The sequence below is a fragment of the Natrix helvetica genome (assembly GCF_964273705.1).
Source record: "Natrix helvetica genome assembly, chromosome: 7".
Lineage (NCBI taxonomy): Eukaryota > Metazoa > Chordata > Lepidosauria > Squamata > Natricidae > Natrix > Natrix helvetica.
The window spans coordinates 31,874,382-31,897,676 of NC_138558.1; the positions used below are offsets into that span (position 1 = coordinate 31,874,382).

General features: G+C 42.2%; 1 protein-coding gene across 1 annotated transcript in view; it reads left to right on the plus strand.

The window, feature by feature from the left end:
• The first annotated feature begins 544 nt into the window (after window positions 1-544).
• MAML3 (mastermind like transcriptional coactivator 3) overlaps window positions 545-23,295 on the plus strand; it is a 304,741-nt gene continuing 281,990 nt past the window's right edge. Inside the window, exons 1-2 of the mRNA XM_081959245.1 lie at window positions 545-1,351; window positions 1,444-4,977. Coding sequence (XP_081815371.1) covers window positions 4,528-4,977 — 450 coding nt within the window. The 5' untranslated portion in view covers window positions 545-1,351; window positions 1,444-4,527. The remainder of the gene's footprint in view (window positions 1,352-1,443; window positions 4,978-23,295) is intronic.

The window sequence follows — 23,295 nt, forward strand, 5'->3', positions numbered from 1 at the left end:
CCTGCCCCCCCACTATTACCATCTTCAAAGCGCTCCATGGCACAGGACCTAGTTACCTGCGGGATCACATCCTACCCCATACATCCCTGCGACCAATTCGCTCTCACAGAGAGGGACTCCTCCGGGTGCCGTCCACTAAGCAATGCCAGCGGGCGGCGCCCAGGAGTAGGGCCTTCTCTGTGATGGGCCCAACCCTCTGGAATGAACTCCCCCCCCCCCGACATCAGAACTACCACCGATCTCCGCTCCTTCCGCAAGAAACTCAAGATCCACCTGTTCCAATTAGCTGGCCTGGCCCAATCGTAGTTTTAATCTTCAATCCTCCTGGCAGTTATTTTAAATTCTGGGGTAGTTTTTAATCTAGCTTTAATTTTATTATGATTGTACAGATTTTTATGTAACCCGTTTTATGGGTTTTTGATGCCTCCTCTATGTATATGTATACATATGGTGTTTTAACTTTTGACTGTACACCGCCCCGAGTCCCTTCGGGGAGAGGGAGCGGTTTATAAATTTAATAAAATCAAATCAAAATCAAATCCACCTTCCAAATGTCTCCAGCCCAGAGGAAAACATCCACCAAGCCAGGGTACTTTTGCATGAAATGAGTAGGTTGATATTAATACATAATTCCAAGATTCCACTTGGGTTTCAGTGGGCTTGTTTGTCCCTCCTTCCACACCCCACATGGATATCTCACAAGTTCAGAATAATGTGAAATAAAACATATTGAAAATGCCTCCTCATCCCAAGCATTTTATGTACTGCTAAATGAACTGAGCCACTCCAACTAGATTTTAATTTGCCAATATAATGTGAAACAAGGAAACATGAGAGGAGAAAGAGGAAGGAAATAGATGGCTGTTGGGCAACCAACTCTCCTATAACAGCGGGGCAAAAGTTTGAGACTGACAATTAGTAATGTGGCTAACTACAATAGTTATGCTGCTTCTATTACTACTCATCTAGATTTACTGCAGCCTACTCTCCGTGGAACTCAGAAGTTCCAAAGCACAGCAGCCTATTATCTAGTACTCAACTATGGTAGCAAATTACTCGTTCTACAGTAGGGGAGTCAAACTCACATCGTCACAGCAGTGCCACATGACGTTATCAGGACTTTCCCCCCCTTTGTTAAAATGGGTGGGCGTGGCTAGCACATGACACATCAGGCCCACTGGCCAGGAGTTTGACAGCCCTGTTCTACAGGGTCTGCATTGGCTTCCTATTGGTTCTCAGCTGCAATTTACAGTGCTGGTGTTAACCTGTAAAGCCCTTTATGGCTTGGCATCAGGTTGCTTTCTTGCTTGCTGGGACAAACAGCAGAAGTGGTTGTCCACTTAGGGCAGGGGTGTCCAAACTTGGGAACTGGCTGGGGAATTCTGGGAGTTGAAGTCCACAAGTCTTAAAGTTCCCAAGTTTGGACACCCCTGACTTAGGGAGATGTGGGGAGTTGAAAAAGAGGACTGCTTTTCTGTAGCAGTGCTAGCCCTCTGGAAAGGCCTTCCACCAGAAGCAAGTTTAGTCCCAGACTTTGGCTGTCTTATGGGAACAAGATGGAGCTCTTCCACAATGCATTTCAGACTTTGTTTTTTAGATGTTATGATTTGCATGTTTAAGGTTTGTATGATTTTAACTGGACTATGGATGTCTTAATATTCTTTATATTCCTGCAGAGCTGGCAAGACTCCTGTGGCATTGTAGCAGCATATATAAATGTAATAAATATTAGCATTCAGAAAAGTAACGAAAGTCAACTGATCTCAAAGGCATCTCAAAGTCGAACTGTGATCTTCCACAAGCAACACATTCCCTAATATACAAATAGGAAATACATTAAAGAATATATAGTATAAATGATGATTTTGTTGGGCTGAAAATCTACTTGCTCCTGGTTGCCATTAGATTTCTTTCGAAGACATTCTTGACCAGCAAGGTCTCATGACAGATACATTCAAGTGGTAAATAAATACTTAATTCTGAATTAATTTTTGGTATCAAACTTACTTTTAAAAAGTCTTTCAGGATGGAGAGCATCTACAAATGATACTATAATCCTTGCTTTATTCACAAAAGAATATGAATTTCTGTGCTCTTAAGCATGAAAACAGGTGTACAGCATGAGTGGTCCCAGCATTTTCTAAATATTCTCAACTGCAAAAAGTTTAAGGAACAATGACTTAAATGAACATAGCACTGAAATGTAAGCATGTGCACTCCTAAATCCCATAAAAGCGGAGAAGAAATACTTTCAAGCACAGTATAGAATTATAGCCTTAAACCTGTTGAAATCTATTTAGGTGGAAACTTATTTGAAGGCAATGTTAGTATTTAACAGATATATACAAAATAAGAAAAAGATTACACAATTCTCACTTGTTAGCAATCCTGTATTGGAAAAATACAATTTTCATCCAATAAACATTTACCTTTCTTTTTAAAAATAGTGCAGTTCAGAAATACTTCCAGGTTACTCACCAGTTCTCATTTGAATTCTTATTTTGTAGTAATTTGAGTAAGCAATAAATATGGGTACAAAGGGTGAATATGACTTTATTGTAATACAGCACTATACCTTAGTTCCTAGAAAATGTTTACTCTTGTTTTTATTACATATATATGGGAGAGGGCAAGTAGCACATGTTTAAGTTTGCTCTGATTTCTTTGTAAGTTCCTTGAAACACTCATCTTTTTTCTTGTTACAAATTTTACAAGGCAGTAAATAACATAGAAATGGTTATCTTTATTTTTTTTTTCTATTCAACCTCTTCAGGGTTCTTGTATAGGAAAAAAAAAGTGGGGGCAGCCTTTGGCACCCTAATCTTTTTAAAAATAAATAAATAAAGTTGAGCCCACTGAATTAACAACATAACAGAATGTCAACAGAAAATACCATACAATGCACATATATAGGAGTTAAGCTCCAGAGATTATCTTTAAACCAACTTGAAAATAAGTTTACATTTACTCTCAAGTGAGGGAGTAAGACTGCAAGCACAAATCACTTCACAACGAATGTTTTCAAATGGGGTGGGGGAAGAAGAGAGGCTTATCAGGGTTTATGTTAAAGCCAGCCTCTTGTTTTTTTCTCCGCTCTGTCTTTACTTTTCCATGTGGAAAAGGTTATCAGACAAGGCAGGCGAAGAGGCTGCTCCCTTTTGGCGGAGCAATGCACAGATTCTGACAATGTAATACGCAAGAATTTAGGCTAACATGATACACGGCTTCGGCTTGCGCTGAAGCTCAATAAGGAAACCGGACACAAACAAGCACGCATATTACACACACACACACATCACACGCGACCAGGTCAAAAGTTGACTGCCTCGCCAGCTTCCCTTTGGATCCTTTCTTGTTCCGTCCTGGCAGAGCTGATTTTCCGCCCAAGGTAACAAACAGCGCGAGTAGGCGCCGGAGGGGGAATTAGGTGGGGATCGTCGTGTCCGTTCCTGCTGGCTAAAGGTCCGGGCCGGATTTTGCACCTTGTCCCCGGGACTGCCTGACGGCCTGGAGCTGCTGCGGCTGTGTTTATTGAGCGCTCTTGTCCTGGTATCACTCCGCTGGCATGGACGAGGAGGCGGAGGAGGTGGAAGAGTAACGCACTTGATCCTTGTGATGGTGGCAGAGGAGAAGCAGCAGGCAGAGCAGAGCCCGAGCCGGTCCCTCTGCGTGTAGCAGCTCCGCGGAGGCTCTCCCAGTCCTTCAGCCACCTACCTTTTGCAGATCGCCCCGGATTGTTCACGTGTTGATTTCCCCCAGCCGGAGGATTTGCTTTTTTAGGTTCCCGTTGAAAAATACAACTGAGCAGCCAAAGTACTTTGAGAACACGGTGCGGCATAAACACCCAAACTTTTTCCCCCTCCCTTTTCTCCCCCCCTCCCCCCCGGAAAGAAAACACAATTAAGAAAGCGGCGTTGCCTGTCTTCTGAGGGTGTGAGGTGTGAATGCGTTGTGGGTCGTACATGTGTATTCCTTGACCAGTGGGTGCCCGTCCTAGGTATTTTGTGAACGTGTAGAGTGCGAGTGCGGAAAGGCGCTATCTCCACACAAGGCTTTTTGGGGACGTTCTTTCCCCCTCCCCTCCTGCTTTATGTTTGAATACATGGGGGAGACCAAGGAGGCTTTCGGTCCGGAATTTCTTTCGGAAAGGATGGATTATTTCAAAGGGGAGCAGCTCTGAGTTCGCCTCCTTGGAGTTTGCAACCGAGCCGGCGGCGGATGCCTTGTTTGTTGATTGTGTCTGGCGATAACCTTACAGCACCACCTCCGAGTTTGGGCTTTTTCTGCTTTTGGCGTTTTTTACCCCTCCCTCTTATCCGAGAGGATCGGCAAGAAAGAGGTTTTGCTTCGTTGTTTACAGCCCCCAAACAGTTTTTGCTTGGGTCTGTTAGCGTTTCCATGGCCCACTAAAGAGTATCCCAAAAGGAGGATTCCCCCTCCTTCGCCGTGTCTGCCTGCTGTGTGGCGCCCGCGTGTAAAAGGAGAGGGGGAAAAAGTTCTTCCAAAATAGTGTGCACGGGGAAGGGGATGGGGGATTTTCCAACCCCCGCTGCCGCCACGAACGGCAGCAGCATTTGTCTCAACAATAACCTGAGCAGCAGCCTCGGTGGGGCCGGGATCGGCGTGAACAGCGCTCCCCACGGGCCTCCTCCCGGTCACAATGCTACTCATAGCGGCGGCGGTGGTACTAATGGGAGCGGCGGCATTCCCAAGCACAGCACCGTGGTGGAAAGGCTCAGGCAGCGCATTGAAGGCTGCCGGAGACATCACGTCAGCTGCGAGAACAGGTACCAGCAAGCCCAGGCCGAGCAGCTGGAGCTGGAGCGAAGGGACACAGTGAGCCTTTACCAGAGGACCCTGGAGCAAAGGGCCAAGAAATCGAGCTCCGGCGGTGGCAGCAAGCAACCACATTCGAGCAAACAGCCACAAGATGCCGAGCCTGCTACAGCCGAGCAGAGGAATCACACACTGATCATGGTAAGGGGGCGGGCAAGGGGGCTGGGGGCGGCTGCGGAGCACTTGTGGGCAGGCGCTCTCTCATTTAGCTCTCGCTTCTCGCCTGAACGGATGTAGGAGTTTGGGAGGGGAGCGAGCGAGGGATGCTTGGCTGAAACCGGGGAATGGGCGGGGAGAGGAAACTTTGGTCCTATAACTAATAAGGGAATCCAGGAAGCAAAACGGGCCGTTTGAAGAAGAGTTGAAAGCGCCGTATGGCGAGGGCGGCCGGCTCAGCCAACCGCGCTCCCTTTCTTGCCAACTCCTGGCGGGTTTCTGAAATACTGTGTAGAAGGAATGGTCTCGTACACACTGCCCGCTCAAGTAGCCTTCCTCCCCAGCCCCTTGTTCCTTAAGACTACCGGACAATGTATGGATTGTAAAATTCATATTTTGGAAGAGCCGCCTGCAGGCTCAGTGTTTGGGAGGGTTCGGGGCGTCTTCGGACGATCTAAAGCGGTTGAGTGGAGCCGGAGAAAGCAAGAAAAGGACGCGCGCCTGTTCAAAGGCGAGCGTGGGTACGTGTCTGGAAGAATGGAGGGGGACGGGACTCGCTGCCTCTTTAAATCCAGCGGAGGGAGAACTTGTGGGCTGGCTGTGCCGAGCGGGAGTGACAGCCCTCGGAAGAAAAGTTGGGCAGGCTCTTCCTCGACCGGCAGCGCGTGAGAGAGTGGGTGGTGAAGCAGCCCAATCAAGCCTCTTTAAAGCAGCCATCAGCCACTCATCAGCCACCTCGGCTGGATTAAAAAACAAAACAAAAGGCGAAAGTTTTCTTGGTCTTTTAAAAGGCTCGGAAGAGAACAGCAAAGGGGCGGCAGTTGGTCTGTTGGTGGCGTAATGACTCCGAGGAGCAAGTGGCAGGCTCGCTGCTAAAACGCGCTCATTATAAAGGGCGGGCTGCGGGTAACACCAGGGGCTAACGAGCTTGTGGGAAAACAAAGTGCACCCTGTTTAAGCTTTTATTGAATACCTTTCAAGCAGAATCGTTTCGTGCTGGCTGCTCTGGCTAAATCGGTTAGCCTCTTCCCCCACCCTGCAAATCTAGGATTTTACTCTTGTACATGTTTCTTTGGGAGTAAATCTCTGTGAACACCGTAGAGTTTTAAGTCCGAGTACTGTGGACCTGCGCAGGGTTAGCGGTATTAACCTACTACTAGACCATATAGGGCAGCAAGTAGGTTAATACCGTTACCCCTGCGCAAGTCTACTGTACTCGGACTTAAGCCCTACGGTATTCACTGAGATTGACTCCCAAGAAGCATGTGCAAGAGTAAAATGTTAGGTGTGGGGGCCACGCCGAGGGCCAATTTGAGGCTGGTCTGTGTTAACGGATCTGTTCTTGTTAATGCCCGTTTTCCAGTTGTAGAGTCGAATAAGGATAGCAATAGTTGGAAGAAGAGATTTTGAAATCTTGCGCTTTTAATGCACAGATTGTGTACACTGGAGGCGTCTTACCGAGCCGCAGACACTAGTTTGGTTAAGGAACGCATTGTTTGTTTAGTTGGCAGTTGCCCTTCCAGGCTTGTTTACTTAAGCCTTTTAAATGTGCATAACTGGATGAGGAAGGATTGCGGCGTGAAAGACTTTTCTTGCCTCTTACTTACCAAAATTATTAAAACCGGCCTTCGAGCCCTATCTTCAAGCATGAAAGCGGAAACACAATTTCTCGAGAGTAACGGGACTCTCGACCGTATCGTATTGCAGTAAGGGCTGCAAATGTTCGGCCGAATTGACCCGGAGAGGCTCCGACCTCCTCTTGCGCAAGGCCACATAAAGCACGTGCTCATTTGTAAAGGAGAGGAGCAGTGGCGGGTTCACGGTTCGTTGCCTTTCTTCTTCCTACGGCTGGTACGAGACTCGGTAGCTGCCGGGAGACAATTGAAACATCCCCCCGCCCCTGTGCGGCCCTCCTCTCCGAAGGCCACCCCACCAGCTGGCGTCTGCCTGACAAAGCCGGCACGCCTCTCCTCCCCCTCCTTTTAAGGTGGGGGTGGGGGTGGAAGACCTCGAAGGCGCGGATTGGCGAGGAGGGTTAACCGCAGAGCGGCAGCCCGAAAACTTGATGGGTGTTGCGGCGACAAGAGAATGTGGGCGGGTGGCGAGAGAAAGGAACTGATGTTCTCGCCTTGCTCAAGGAGGAGGAGGAGGCGGCGGCGGCTCCTCCCACGACGGGAAAGGAACAATTTGTTGATTGAACGGCCTTGTTCGCGCTGCGCGCGCGCCTTTCTTGTACGTGGGGTCCGCCTCTTTCCCTCCCAACCGCTGCGCGAAAGGCCGGCTCCAGACGATCCCCGCCGCTTTGTCTTCTCGGCGCTGGTCCTTAAGCCTTCGCCGGGGGCTCCTTAACTGGGCTGCAACCTTTATTCTCCTCAGACATGTCTTAAATAATGGGAGCCGGAGTCCTAACTAATTTGGGAAACCTCGGCTTAGAGAGGAACTTAACGCTCGTCTTTCTCCAGAGAGCGCGGGTCTCCCAGCTTTTCTCTCTCTCTCTCTCCGCCTGGGTGGAGAAAATAAAACCCACTCAACTTTGTGGGCGGGCGCGCGCGCGATGAGAAAGAGCGAGAGGCCACCCTTGAGGGAGACAACGCCGGGGAGTTTTCCAGCCCTGCAAAGAAAGGGCGAGACGGACAGCAGAGCGCCCTCAACCCCATGCGCGTGTTGCGCACGCTCCGCTGTTGCCTTCGATCAGGCGCGCGAAGAAAGGCGGGAAGGGAAGGGCCAAACAGATCGGGGAGGGAAAAAGAATACGCAGGAGCGAGCGAGGGGAGTCGAAGAAACACGAAGAATAAAGGGAGGCCCTTATTTCCCTGGCAGGAAACTGGCGGCTTTGCATGCTGGCGTTGGCTCATAAGCTAGTCAGAAACGGAGGTGGATGAGCGAAGCCTTTTGTTCGGTAATCAGGTTGGCGTTGAGCCCTCGAGTTGTTTCCGTACCTTGCTTCCCAATAGGGTTTGCATTTGAAACACTAAGTAATGGCCCCGTGCAAACAATCTTCACATTCCATCCATTTCCTTTCCTTTTTAAACTCGGTGCCCACCCGTTAAACGGTCGGGTGTGTTACCCATCACGGGAAGTGGGACAGTACAGCTCTCCTGAATCTCATTACCATCATAAAGAGATTAACTGCTTGAATGTTCCCTCTGGAGTAGCTCTCTCCAACAGAAATCTTAAAGCAGCTGCTGTAATATCCATTTTGATTAAAATATGGATATTACTTTAGTTTCAATATTTTCCACTAGAAATTCAATCACTATTGATCGCATTCACTTTTTTCCAGCTAGGAACAGCAAAATTTAGATAACTTTTTTTTCTACACAAAAACAATGATTTTTAACTTTAGGTACTTAACTTTAATGTGGAGGCTCTGAGAACCTAGCCCTCTACTTAAAAACAAACGCTTGTACAAGATACTGCACATGTGGAGTGTGTAATTGAATATTCATAAATTTGGATTGTTTGCTGACAATAACATTCTCAGGACCGTATAGGTTGGAAACATGGGGAAGAGGCCTTCATCTTGCAGTGCATAAGACTGGCTAAAATGATGATGATAATGATAGCAGAAAAAATATGAAATTAGGGAACAGTAAATTGTACACAGGTTTATTGAAGTATTATTTGAGCTTTTTCTCCAGTGGCCTAGTCTTTAATATAATTGAGTTTCATATTACTCTTATAGAATTGGATATTTCTCAGTGCTAAGCTAGTTACTTTTTAAAAATTGGAGTGGGAAAATATTTGCAATCTGTTAAAGTACAGTGTTTCCCTGAAAATAAGCCCTACCATGAAAATAAGCCCTAGTGAAGAGTGTCATCAACCTGGAGGTGGTGAGCATGGCCAGCACCTGAGACAGGGTGTGAGGGCTGATAATGGCCAGCAGCAGTACAGTTGAGTTGATTCCCTGTCCAAACAGCAGGGGTGGAGACAGTCTATTGGGACATGCTGTGTGGGTTGCAGGAAAGCTGAGATTCTGGCTGGAGCAGGTGGGCAGCCTTAGAATGCTTGTCTTCTCATGGTGGCACCAGCAGCAGACGGTGGCAGAGGCGCAGGGGGAAGGCAAGCGATCCCAATGCTCTGCACAGGCAAGCTGGGAGATACGAAGACGAGCCTCCTGTGACTGGCCGCCCCACTCAGTCCCACTGTCTTTCGGCTGTCCTGCATGTCGCGTCCGTATTGTGTCTCCCCTGCACCTCTGCTGCCATCTGCTGTTTAAACAGGTAATCAACTCGTGCTGCATAGCCCCAGAGTGCGCCGACCAGGGTCCGGCAGGCTGCAGGTGCTGCTGGACATCAACCCCTGCGTGCTCACTGCCTTTCATGTGTGCACTGGGGAGGTGGGGCACCCAGCCAGGCTGATCACCCTGAAATTGTGTTTCCCCAAAAATAAGCCCTAGTGCTTACTGCCGCTCCCAAAAATATAAAACCAGGTTTTATTTTCAGGGAAACACAGGTATTCCCCTCATCACCCATTATATCAGGTTAGAAACCAGACAACACTGAGTTCTTGTTCTACTTTAACTACGAAAGCCAGCTGGTGATTTGGGGCCGGTTACTCTCTCTCAACCAACTCACCTCACAGGGCTTTTGTGAGGAAAATAGGAGGAAGGGCTACAATGAATGTTTGCTGCCTGGAGTTATATAAATAATAAAAGCGGGATAAAAAAACAATGCTTCCACTCTTAGCAAGCTAATATGCTTTCTTGTTTCCCACTTTGTAGAGATATAACTCTTCCTTGATGCACTCCATGTTTGCTCTTTTTTATTGATTTGCTGTGTTAGCAAACCATGCTTCAGTAACACAAACTATTGAGAACCTTCTTTTGTTAGTGTTATAATTTATCACGGTTTTGGTTTTCAATATTGGAATTATAATTTGTTTGTGATAGAATTTTTTTTAGCCATCTCTGATCTCTTGTACTGACAGTCTTCTTGGAAATAACTTTCAGTAAGGCTAAATGAGACATAGTGTGGGATCATTTATTTAAACCCATATCTGGTGCAGTCAAGTAGAAATATGAGATGTATCGAAACTCTAGGTTTAAGAGCAAAAAAGATGAATCGGAATCCTCTCCCCCTGGTCTGTGTGGTTTCACTCCCCAAACCAATTTTCTTTTAGCCAGAAATTAACTTCTGAAACAAATCCCTGTCCTGATTCTATTCAAGTGGCCTCATATTTTTCAGGGCAGCTGGATTCTTGGAAGTGGTTTTATATCTATATGATTTATTTGGTTATGGTCATTAAGTGTCAGCCATATTTTGAGTTGACTGCCCATTCCAGTTGGGAAGGAAGAGGCAGTGATATTGCACTACTGTATTTCCTTTTTTATGAAATTATTATTTTCACTTTCAGATGCAGGAGCCTCCCTTTTCTTCATGGCAGTGTCCAGAAAAATATAAAAGATGTGAATTTATCTTTGTTGTCTATTTCCCAGTTTTTCTGTTTGTCAATATGAGTCACTTCCTCCCTGCTTCCTCCTGAAGTAGGAGTGATGATTGCCCAGCAGCTTGCTAGTGCCAGTTCTCTAAGACGTAACTGTAATAGTTGTACTGTCAGGACAAGATAGCTTTCCATTTCTGCTTTGGTGTTTTGCCACGTATTTCTCCACTTTATTTTAACTAAGGAATTGCTCAAATAGGGTGATATGAGAGAAGCTCACTGAGAGTTTTGGAATCAAATCCTCCCCTTTCCTGCTGTAAAGTCATGACAGTGATGTGCTGAAAGGAGAAAGCAGTAGAATTAAAGAATAATAGTTTTACTTATATCTTACTTATAGTGTATACTCACAAATCAGAATAACACTATTGTGTGAGTACAGATAGAATAAATGCAATATAGGAAGTCACACAAATTTAAGGATGAGTAGATAATGCTTTAACCCAGTAGTGGGAAAAGCCAAGTGTGTAATTTTGAAGGAAAGTATATACATTCAAATTTGTATATTAAGTCTTTATTCCCTAGCTCTGCCAGATGTTTGTGTTCTCAAGCAAATTACTTACATTTTAATCTCAGTAATAAGAATCTGGTAGCACTAATCTCTGTTCCTCTTGTTGAAAATTTAAAGTTATGAAGAGCTATAATAACTCTACTCACATCAAAAACTAAAGGTGAAATATCCCAACTTTTGTTCTTAACATCTCTAGTTAGGAGGTAGAAATAGGAGAGGTTTTGCTGGTGGTGTTGTGGCAGTCAGTATATTTTCTTATGTGATTCTGTTTTTAAAAATTGCATAATTCTTCAGATTATGTTCTTGAAATGGCCTATTTTGAGTTTCATTAAAATTAGTTAAAAAATTAAAATTAAACTTTCTAATAATAATTAAACTTAAATGTAATTTAGAAAACAAGTTTATTCTTAGCTCCTCTTCTACTCCTTCATAACTTCTTATTCCAGGTTATTCATTTTTTCAATGTTTTGTTTATTTTATTTATAATACTTTTCATCTCCATCAAACAGTGTGTGAACTGGGTACAATTATTTGAAAGTTTATAATCCACATATTTGTTGTTATATTCATTACAATAACTTTGATAATATAACTATCAAGATAATTAGAATAAATCATAATATCATCACAAAACTTCTCTCCAGAGTAACATTTTCTCTTCTTGTATTTTCTTCCTAACTTCTGTTTCTATTCTCTAGCCACTGATAAAATACATCCCATGTCAAAAAATATTCAGTTTCTTCTTTTTCCTTAATAATAAGAGTTAATCTGTCCATTTCTGCGCATTCCATTATTTTTTGAATCACCCTCTCATCTGACGAGGTCTCCTCACTCTTCCACTGTTGCGCAAATACAATCCTAGCCCCAGTCAGTACATGTAAAATCAAATATATAGTCTTTTTATCGTATTTTTCCAGTAGTATGCCCAACAAAAATGTCTCTGGTCAATATGCTTCTTTGTCATTTTTTCCAACCAGATATGTATTTTCGACCAATATTTTTTAGTTTTGGGACATGTCCACCACATATGGTAATACGAATCCTGATCTATCTACATTTGGCTGATCTATCTTTATACATTCTAGCTAACCTTGCCGGTGCGAAGTGCCATCTATAAAATATTTTGAACAGGTTACTCATGATATTGCCTGCCCCCTGTTACTTTAGGATTCTGGGCTTGGATAGGGATCCTGAGATTGACACCAAAAAGAGTAGCAGTGGGCATAGAAAAATAATTGTATGCTCCTTTTATTTTATTTTGGAACAATTGATAGTAGGACCAGCCAGAGGAGGAACAACCTTAACTTTTTCCTAAGAAATACCAAGAATTGTGATAAATGTGAGTTTATTGTACTGATTAGAAATAATACATTTCAAATCCTATTTATGTATCATATTTTATTTAAAAATAAGAGGAAAATGCTCCCTTTCCCTTCCCCCAAAGTGCAATACATGTCACCTACAATGCAGTGATAATTGTGTTCAGGAGAGGAAAACTTGAAGTTTTACCAAACTACGATAATAGACATTCAGCTAAAATGTACAGTATATTGCATATCAGTAGATGTGATTGAAATTCTGTCCTTTGCATGTTAATGGATAATATCAAGGATAATATTAGGGGGGGGGGATCTTTCATAAATTCAGTTTTTGACATGATCCAAAAAAATAACCTTGCGTAAAATTAATGCAAATAAGCAATTGTGTAAGAAAGAATTTTGAGGACCAATCATTTATATTAGCATTACTGAAATAACCTTTAAATATATCAGCAATAAATCATATAAGTAGTTGAAAAATTGGAAAGCAAGTTGATTAAAAGAAGAGTGTAAAGAAGCTGAATGGGTTCTCTGCATCTCCAGAAAATGTGGAGAAGATGCTTTGGGAAAGAAACATGAGCTGAAGAGGCAAAGAAGCAAATTTATATAGTCTGAATGATTCCTATTCAAGAGTTCCAATAGAATACAAACACGGATTGCTCACCTGAGAAAAATGTATAGCATTCTTAAGATTAGATTAACCTTGCTCTATCAAGGGTAAGGCAAAAAAAATAAAACTTTAAATATTCAAGAAATGTTGAAACAGTTAAATAATATTAATAAGGGTTACATTATAAAGTAAACTGGATAAATTTTGCTGAAGAAAGCATAATAACATGATTAAATAATAGATAAGTATTGTCTTATCTGCAACACCCATACCAACACACACAAAGCTATTTGTTTGGAATTTCTTTTCATTAAGTTGATGTGAAGCTCGCATTTAGAAATCACAGATTAAATATGAAATTTTATGAGTGGTAACTGGTTAAAAATAATGTAGGGACTAGGAAGGACTAGTCACTTCATACAGTGAAGCTGTATAAACAATGGAATCTGAAGTAATTAGGCTTGTTGATCAGCCTTTGTGGTAGTTCAAATACAAGAGAACAAGAAAAGCTTTTTCCTCTTGAACCTCATTTTTGGGGACTATGAATGAGATAGCATCAGCAGCTTCCATGAAATGAGGTCAAACAGGCAAGTGGGTACAAGTCACATTATTATGTAAGTCCTTCCTCTTTTGTATATTTAACATTGGCATTTGCCATCTTGTCTGTTTTGCCATCTCCTCAGCAGGCATTGCTGGGTATTACTGTGCTCTGTTCTGCTTATGGATTCCCACTGATGATTGACCACTAGGGAAAATAATTTGGAATAGTGGGCCTATTATCTTATCCAGCATGGTGTTAATATAATCTCAACTGTTGCTTCTCTAACAAAAATAAATCCACAAGTATGTAGCTTCTAAGAATGGATTGTTTCTGTCTAAGAATTATACATTAAACACAATATTCAAGGTTTTCATTCTGGATTACTCTTATTTCATTATATTGAGGTGTTGCAAATATAGATAAGGCAACTAATTCAGAAGCTGAGGTTAGGATCATTGGAACTCCTTTGAACTGAACATAACATACTATTCTGAGCACCAAATCTATCAACCGTTGAGTGAAAATACCAGTGAAAGTGAACAGTGGGGGGGAAAACACACCCCATCCTGTAGTTGATAACAATTTGGATTTCTATTGAGATCTGTAGCAACACTACAGGAGCTTATTGGTTTTGAATGAGGAATAATTATTTCTAGTGAAGTGCAAACTACTGTATATGTTTCAGATCAAGATGATAATGACAACTTTGAAGTGCTAGGATGAGAAATAATCTGACCATTTTAGATAATATTATAATATAGAGTTGCCCTGTGGTAAGATGGACAACCAATACATTTTATAAATAAATAAAATTTTGCTTAGTGCCGATGGTTCAAAAAGGTATGTTAGTTAGTCTCAGGTGTGACTAACATTTTTCTTCTATTGTTTATTTAAAGTTTATTAGAATGGGGGAAATGGGAGGGTTTTGTTAATATTCTTCAACTATTCTAAATTTTAATGTTAATTCAGGAATGTTTTCTTTGCATGAAAAAAATGATTCCCAAACATGCAGTAGACCATATAATCATGTGGAGAAAAATAGGAAACAAAGGAGCACATTTATAACAGAAGCAACTTTGAGATTTTCTATCTAGAGTGAAATGTATTGAGAAACACTGAGGAAAAAACATTGAAAAGGTACATGTACAGGACATGAAAGATTTCCAGGAAATATATACACTATTTTATTCATATTTAAGGCAGGAGATCTGAGCCCATCATCTTCATAAAGTTACTGAGTCAGTCTGGGGATCATGTGGGAATCCAAGGCAAAAGGGAAGAAAAAGGCTCTTTATCCATCAGGCTTGAAGCCCAATGAGCAATTGGCAAAGTGGGGGAATTACATAAATTGGGTTTCTTTCTTCATGGTGCAACTCCTCTGGGCTGTGAACTGTTGTTCATTCAGACTGTTACTGAAAAAGGGTTGACTGCTTTTTCAGAAGAACAGTATGCCTGTGTTCAAAAGCAGTCCAAACAACTGATAGGCACGAGGTGTGTGCACAGAAATGGGCTTTCGTTTGCTTTACTGCATAACATGCTTTTCACTGCTTGTCTGCTGCTGTTTGGACCCATCCAGGCTTCCCATCTAAGGATTAGCTTCCATACTCAGCAGTACAGAAGGAAAGGCTGAATTCTACCCAAAGCAAGAGTGGTCCTGGAGGACAGTAACCAGATACTGGGGGAGGGAGTGTGTGCCCTAACAGTTTGAAGTATTCAATAGATGCTGGTCTGAACCCATCTTTTGGGAGTAATCCAGGGGTGAAATGCTACTGGTTCAGACTGGTTCGCCTGAACCACGAGTAAAAAAATGCTAAATGGTAAAAAAGGGTGAGCTGGTAGCATTTTTTTAACGTTCCGATGATCAGCTGTGCGACAATCAGCTGTGCCGCACGATTTATATCTGCTAGAAAGCAGGAAATCCTGCTTTCTAGTGACTCTAAATCGCACAGCACAGCTGTCCCCCCCGCTGTTCTACTTACCTTAATCCTCCGTTTTCAGTGCTGCGCGATAGCGCCTGTGGTGCACATGTGCGCATTTGGCACGCATACGTAAACCAGTAGTAGACTTTACAGCATTTCACCCCTGGAGTAATCTAATTGTTCAGTAACCCACACAATGGTTGATAAAAGTGTGTCAGATTGTAGAGATAGTAAAACTGCTTCAGTTTGTTAGAAAAAACATATCAATTAAGAATGACTTTGTTTCAGAGATAAGATGGAGAAAATATTTATTTATTTATTTCCATAACACGAGGCAGTGAACACACAGGTACTCCTTCCTCTTCATATTTTCTCCACTCAACAAACTGTGAGATCAGTTGGGCTGAAAAAATGTCTGGCCCAAGTTTATCCAGCTAGCTTAAATCAGGACTAGAACATACAGTCTTTTGGCTTCTAGCCTGGTGCCTTAACCACTGGACCACACTGGCTCTCAAATGAAGGGATGTGGTGGGAAAAAGAGGTTGCCAAGTCATGTCCGTGCCACTATTAAAAGTGCAGATAAGGTAAGGTCACAGGACTGCTTAAAGCTATAATTTAATAACATTTGAATGGCAGTAGGTTCCCTGTCTTTGGTATATATAATGAGAATCTCTTCATTTGATAACCTGGAGCTGGCCTTTCTCTGAAATTTGTCTGGTTGCTATGTCTTTGGGTAAATAATTTGTCAGAGATTACTATGAAAATAAATATTGGGCTTCTGACAGACCAGATAGGAACCAATTGACAGGCATACAAAAATCTAGGAACTTCCAAGGAGATAATTCCAATAACATCTATATATAAAATGTAAGTTTATCATCTCAATGTTTAAATTATTATTATTATTATTATTATTATTATTATTATTATTATTATTATTATTATTATTATTAGGCTCCTGCCTATGGAAAGGACTATAAACAATTATGTTTTGTGCAGGAGATCCAGTTTCCATCTGCTCCTTGTTTTGGTAACAGGAGTTTTATGTCAAATATGTGTATTTTGACTATGTAAAAGCTCACTTTCACACAGGTTTAAGGAACTTAAATGTCTACATGAATTTTGCAAGCAATGTTTATTTCTAGAAGCTGCAAAGGAAGAATTCTAATTGGGTGATTTCTTCTCAGCCCTTATTTTGATGAGTGAGACTGTATTTGTTTTATTAATATTTGGGAAATTCATATCTACAAGTAATACGAAAACCCCTCATTGCGTATATTTTAGCCTGCCTACGTAGGCCATGTGGCTTGTGCGTGCATGTGTGTTTTTAAGGTAAGTGTTTTAAATAATTTTTTTATTCCACAGAGAAAAGAGGCCTAATCATAATGCTGTAGGCAGTATGTACTCACTTAATATTTCCCTCCTTTTTTGTGCCATTTAGAAGCAAATTGATACCCGGTGATAGGAGATCCCCATGTAATACTTAAGAAGAAATGAATCGGTTTGCCTTTTGAAGATTACACACACACACACACACACACACACACACCTCTGGCAAATACCACCTCTGACTGGCCCCAGAGTGGACTGGGAATGGGGATTTTGTAGTATCCTTCCCCTGCCATGCCCACCAAGTCACGCTCACAGAACTGGTAGCAAAACAAATTGAATTTCACCACTGAATCATGATTAATAATACTTTTCCCCCTCCCCTTTACATCCATACTTATATGGAGTTGCTGACATTTAAAGCTATATTTCATCAATATTTGGAATAAGATATATTCAAATCTTAGACATTCTCCATTTATATGTAAGCTATGGCACAAATTGGCCTGATAATACCTTTTTTCTTCTGTTTCCCTGTCATATTCCCTTCATGTTTTCTCTAGCTAGAAAGTGATCCAGGCTTAAATTCACTTAGATGGATAAACACTATTCGAGTAGTGTTCCTTACTCTAACATGGTCCGACAACACCTTTAAGGTGTACAGAATCTGTTCGTTTTATTACAATTTTGGTGGAAAGTTAGACGAATGCAGGTTTAAAATGGGGAATAGAGATGGAATAGGGCAGTGATGGTGAACCTATGGCACGCGTGCCACAGGTGGCATGCGGAGCCATTTGTCAGGGCACATGAGGTGCTGCCCTGTCAGCTGGCCAGCGCGCATGGGCGCGCTGGCCAGCTGAGTTCACCCTTTTTTAAAGCCATTTTTTGCCCTCCCCAGGTTCCAGGGGCTTTATAGGAGCCTGGGGAGGGCAAAAACAGCCTCCCCCACCCCCACGGACGCCCTCCGGAGGCATCAGGGAAGCCTCCGGACGGTCCCTGAAGCCTTTGGAGCACTCAAATCGACCCTCCGAGCAAACCGGAAGTCACTTCTGGTTTGCTCAGAGGATCGTTTTGAGCGCTCCGAAGGCTTCAGGGACCGTCTGGAGGCTTCCCTGACACCTCCGGAGGGCGTCCGGGGGGGCGGGGGAGGCTGTTTTCACCCTCCCCAGGCTCCTATAATGCCTCTGGAGCCTGGGGAGGGCGAAAAAAGCATGTAAAAATGGGGGGAGCGCCTGTAGTGCGCGCATGCACATTGAGGGTCGCGCATTGCATTATGGGTGTGGCACGCCCACACATGACCCCCCTGCGCTCCCCCCACGTATGGCACGCGAGCCAAAAAAGGTTTGCCATCGCTGGAATAGGGAGAGTAGCAGTCTGAGAGAGCAAATTCTCATGTTTGTGCTATTTTCTGCTGATTCAAGAATGAGTGGATAGCACTCCAACCCAGCAGTAGGTAAAAGCTTGGAGAGCTAATATAGTATTTCACTTATTTCAATATTTGGTATGGGTTGTAATAAAAGTTAAAAGATACTTTTATAAAATAAAATGAAGGGAAAAATCAGTGACTTTTCACTTAAAAATTCCCATTCTCTTCTAATTCTTAACCAAGAGTTTTTGTGGCGTCCCCCCCCCCCCGAAATTCAACAATGTGGCCTCTGAGAAATTGATCTGCCAACATATTTTCTTCATGCATGCGGTACTCACTTGGCTAAACTGATCCCAAAGCCACAAAAAGCCTTTTCTTGGAACTGAGGACAAACTTGCAAAATAAGTTGCTTGGGGTTTAAGAAGCACTTTGTTACAGTATGTTAAACTTTTTTCTAATGTTTGTAACATTAGAAAAAACGGATACCATTTTTCACCAAGTTTGAGCAGCTGTTTACAATGTGTAGGTTTTTCATATAAAAATTAATAAAATGTGTTTAGCAGCTATTGCACCCTTTATATAGTAAGAGATGTAATGAAATGAACTTTTTTTTAAATTTACTGTTTTCGTGTACCCATGTTTAAACTCTTGAGTTCCTACGTCAGAAGTTGGCATTACTGCTGGCAATATTCCCTTCCCAGTTGCTCATTTCCATTTGACCTTCAGACAGTACACAGCACATTCACAATAACACTGAATAATCTTATAGAGGGATCCAATGATTGGTGGCTTGTTTGCCATAATTGTACAATACTTGCAGAGAAAAGTTTTATTAACTGTTTGAAATGAATAGGTGTAGAACAAAAGAAAGCAGGGAGAATGAAGAGTAAGACATTTTACTTTTTAATATCGGAATGCTCACAATTTTCTTAGCATGCAGAAGAATACTTATTAAATATGAGGAGAATAAAGTTTTAATTAATCACTTTATAACTCCAAAATTATTTACATGTAAGAATGGTCTTATGTGGAGGTAATGTAGCACTGAATTTGCAACGTATGATGTCATGACCTGTTTACTCACACATAATCAGTGCCCCAATCTGCAAATTTGTAGAATTATGCCAGACAGTATGCTGAAAAGATGGTGGGGAATTATCATTTTAATTGAACATATTTAGCGGGTGTCAGATTGAGAAAAGTTGCCTTGAAAAAAAACACGTTTCTAGTTTCTGAATTGATCAGAGCAGGGGTGTCAAACTCTTATTTCATTGAAGGCTGCATCAGGATTGTGTTTGACCTTTTGTGTGTGTGTGGGGGAGGCAGCTTGACGTCACTCGTGTTGGTGTTGCCTATGGTAGCCCAAATGCTCTGTTAGCAAAAACAGGCTCTCAAACTCCATTTTTGGCTGCAACGGCCTCCTGCCACTCTCTGCTAGCAAAAACAGAGTTCAGGAGGGCTGCTGCGGCACTCGCATGCTCTGTTTTTGGCTGCAACGGCCTCCTGCCACCCTCTGCTAGCTAAAATGGAGCTCGAGAAAGCTGCCCGTGGCCTTTACATGCTGTTTTTGGCTGCGACGGCCTCCTGTCACCCTCTGCCACCGTAAATGGAGCTCGGGAGGGCCGCCCACAACCCTCCCGAGCTCCATTTAGCTGGCAGAGGCACCGTGACCTGGTCCTTCACTGTTTCCAGGGCAACCCCACGGGCCAGATCTAAGCACCTCTAAGTGGGCTGGATCCAGCCCCTGGGCCTTGAGTTTGACACCCCTAATGTAGAGCATCCTTCTTGGTGATAGCAAAGTAATGCATTAAGGTATGCATCATTGTTAAGCCCTCGACCTGCGACTGGTCCTAAAGTCCTTGACTTAGAATAGTAAGGGCATATTCTCATGCCTCACCATGGCAGGAAAATGTCTCCCTAACCTGTTAAGGGGCATGTCCTAATGAGGTCATGTAAGTCTTATCCAGCCCCAGTTGTTAAAACCACTGTTAAAGATCCTCAAAGCATTTGGATGGAGCTTGCAGGCAAGTTGATAGATTTCCTTTTTACTTCACCTGTTCCTCCTAAACTGAGTGTACATCTTAGCCAAGATTTTGTTTGTTTGTTTTGACACAGAGCGTATTGGTCTACTGGGAAGTCAGCATGTATTTGGAAAGCAACTGTCTTCCAGAGAATCAATATTTCCACGTCAAAAACAAAAAAACAAATGATTGTACAAATCAAGTGCCAATCTTTCTCACATCACCAAGTCAAAATGGCTAGAGAGCAGCGGCTGATAATTCAATAAGGAAAGTTGGTGAATAGTCTGTTAAATGATTATAATTCTAAGAAATGAATTCTACTCTCCCAAATATGTTTTTATGGTTAACAGTTTTATTGTTTTTAATATTTTTAATTTTTCATGTTTTTGTGGTTACCTTTATATTGCTTTTTAAAAATGCTGTTAAGCCACGCAGAATCATAGCACTGACATGCGAAGTTATATAAATTTAGTGAATAAATTTTAACAATCCATAGCATATTAATGCATCCAATAGGAACTGGGCAGATCCCTACCCTGATTGCTTCATTACTAGCCATGTTGTAGATCAGGAGTGTCAAACTGGTGGCTCGCAAGCCAGATGTGTCATGTGTAGGCCACACCCACCCCAGCTACCCGAGGGGAAAAAACATCACGTGACGCCACAAGTTGGACACCCGTGTTGTATTCATATGTCAAAACTTGTGTTAAAAAGGAGAAACACCATTCTCAACCCGTGGATCAGGACCCCTTTGGGGGTCAAACCATTTCATAGGGGTCGCCTAAGACCATCGGAAAACACATATTTTCGATGGTCTTAGGAACTGAGACACCAATTTTATGGTTGGGGGTCACCACAACATGAGGAACTGTATTAAAGAGTCGTGGCATTGAAAAGATTTGAGAACCACTGATCTATAAGATGTTCTGGAAAACCATATTTTTATTGAGCCTTGCCTCCAATGACTTGAGATGCCAGAGAAGCTTGACATCTAGCTTGCACCTAGTGGATATTTCAAATGTTTGTTTGTTTTTGACATAGGCTATTAATGTTTTAGAGCATCAATAGTTCTATAATCCTAACTCTGCTCTTCCTCACATGAGGAATAGTTGGTGGTGTTTTCTCCCCCTGTTTGATGACTCAGGGTGGGAAAGGAGCCATAGAACCCATCCGTTGTTATCCCAAAATTGCCTTGCATGACATTTCTAAGAACAGCATCACTCCTCGGCCTCATTTTTGAAGCAGAGTGAAGCTTAGCTGTGTGAACAGTGCAAATTATATCAATATACTATTCTGTAGATTTGAGGACAGGAGGAACACAGCTCTGGAGAAATGCCCTAAAGCACGGGTGTCAAACTAGTGACGACACCTCATCACATGATATATCACAACTTGTTTCCCCTTCACTAAACCGGGGGTGCGGGTGGCCAGCGTGTGACGCATCCAGCTTGCGGGCCACAAGTTTGACGCCCCTGCCCTAAAGCATGTTTTTACATATATAATTTGTATTACTTTGTGTTAAGTCCTCGAGGCTATGACGCCATTGACTATCATTGCCGGCCCCTGATTGGTTGAGATGAAAGCAGCCAGCTGGCGGGAGAATGCAGCCATTCTATTGCTTCTGCGTCTGACAGCTCTAGTATAAAAAGGGCTGTCAGCTGTCAAATGTTGCTGTTTGCCGGATCAAGGTTTGCCTTACATTTTGCCGTGTTATACTGTTAATAAAGGTTGTGTTAGCTTCGACCTGCCTTGCCTCAGTTCCTGTCTGCCTCGTTCTCCTTATAAAACACTTTGTTAATATCATACTGTTGAAATTCCTCTGGCTAGTAAAATTTAAAATGGAAGTCAGCAAAACCAAATTGTTTAACCAGTAGATTCCCTTAAGATGCTCTGCATATCCAAAATCATGGTACTAGTAGTGTACTAAAATAGAAGCTATACTGGCAGGATAGGGATTAACAGTTTTCTGCGGGTTCCTATTAGATGAGTAACATATTTATTACATTTCCATGGGGAAATGCTCTAAGTCTCCTTTACCGATTTCCTTTTAAAATGGTTTGTTGCCATGATTTACTCACCATATTTTTTTTATACCTTGGTTTTGTTTCTTCAGCTTATCAAACATCACAGCATAGATTTTTTTAAAAAAATAATTGTTGCCATGATTTAGTCATCAGTTTTGTTTCTAAAGGTCATCAAACATCACAGCAACTGATTTACTAGGCATTGGGTACTCAGAGTGGGTTGTACTGCATGCCTCTTAGAACTAATATAATTGTTCTCACATGATTTTGGGCATTTTGAATTAATCAAATGAACCAATCCTAGAAGAGCAGAATCTGGTCTTCAGTAAAAAAACAGATTCCTTCCCAGAATAACACTGAATGGCAATATCTATTCACAATAATACACTAGAACTAGGAATATGATATGATGCCCACTTGATCAAAAATGTGAGGTAGTTTTGAGATGGCTAAAAATACCTGCCAAGCTTGCAAGGAAATTTTATAACAATAGGGGCAGGGAATAGACTGGGTTACCATTACCAGAGTAATTCATGCACAATACCCCAAAATACATAGGCATTTTAAAATACCGTGACTTAAAATAGATACTCATTAAATATACACGGGTAGGCTAACTTGAATTTCACTCTACAATGACCATGATCTGGTACAAAACATTAGTATTATGGAAACTAACTTATAGGGAAAATGCCCATAATGCAATGTGCTTTCTATGGTCTTTGTCTTGAAAACCAATCTGAATCTGCAATTGGTTCAGAATGTAGCAGCATGTGCAGTTCTGGCACCTTGTAGTTTCTCCAAGTTATACTATTGTTGTATCAGCTGTTCTGGCTTCCAGTTGCTTTCTGGTAAAATTCCAGATGCCAATTATCACGTTTAAACCCTGCATGGCACAGAGTTAGGCTATATGTGGCACACAGATAGGGTTATATGCCTCTCTCCTGAGGTTATCTGCAGACACTTCCCTCTTAAATCAGATTAATACTAAGAAGACCACAAGATAGCCATTATAACACCAGTTTTTAAAAATGGAAAATATAGATTTATCTAGTCAGATGCATATGAAGGGAAAAAATATTCATAAATGATTTGGATTTGGGATAAGCAATGTGCTAGCAAGCTTATGGAAAAACTACATTATTCAATGTAGTGACTGAGAAGTATTCTATAAGAATCATCTTTAATTGGCTGCATGGTTAATTAGATAGCAAATGTAGTTCA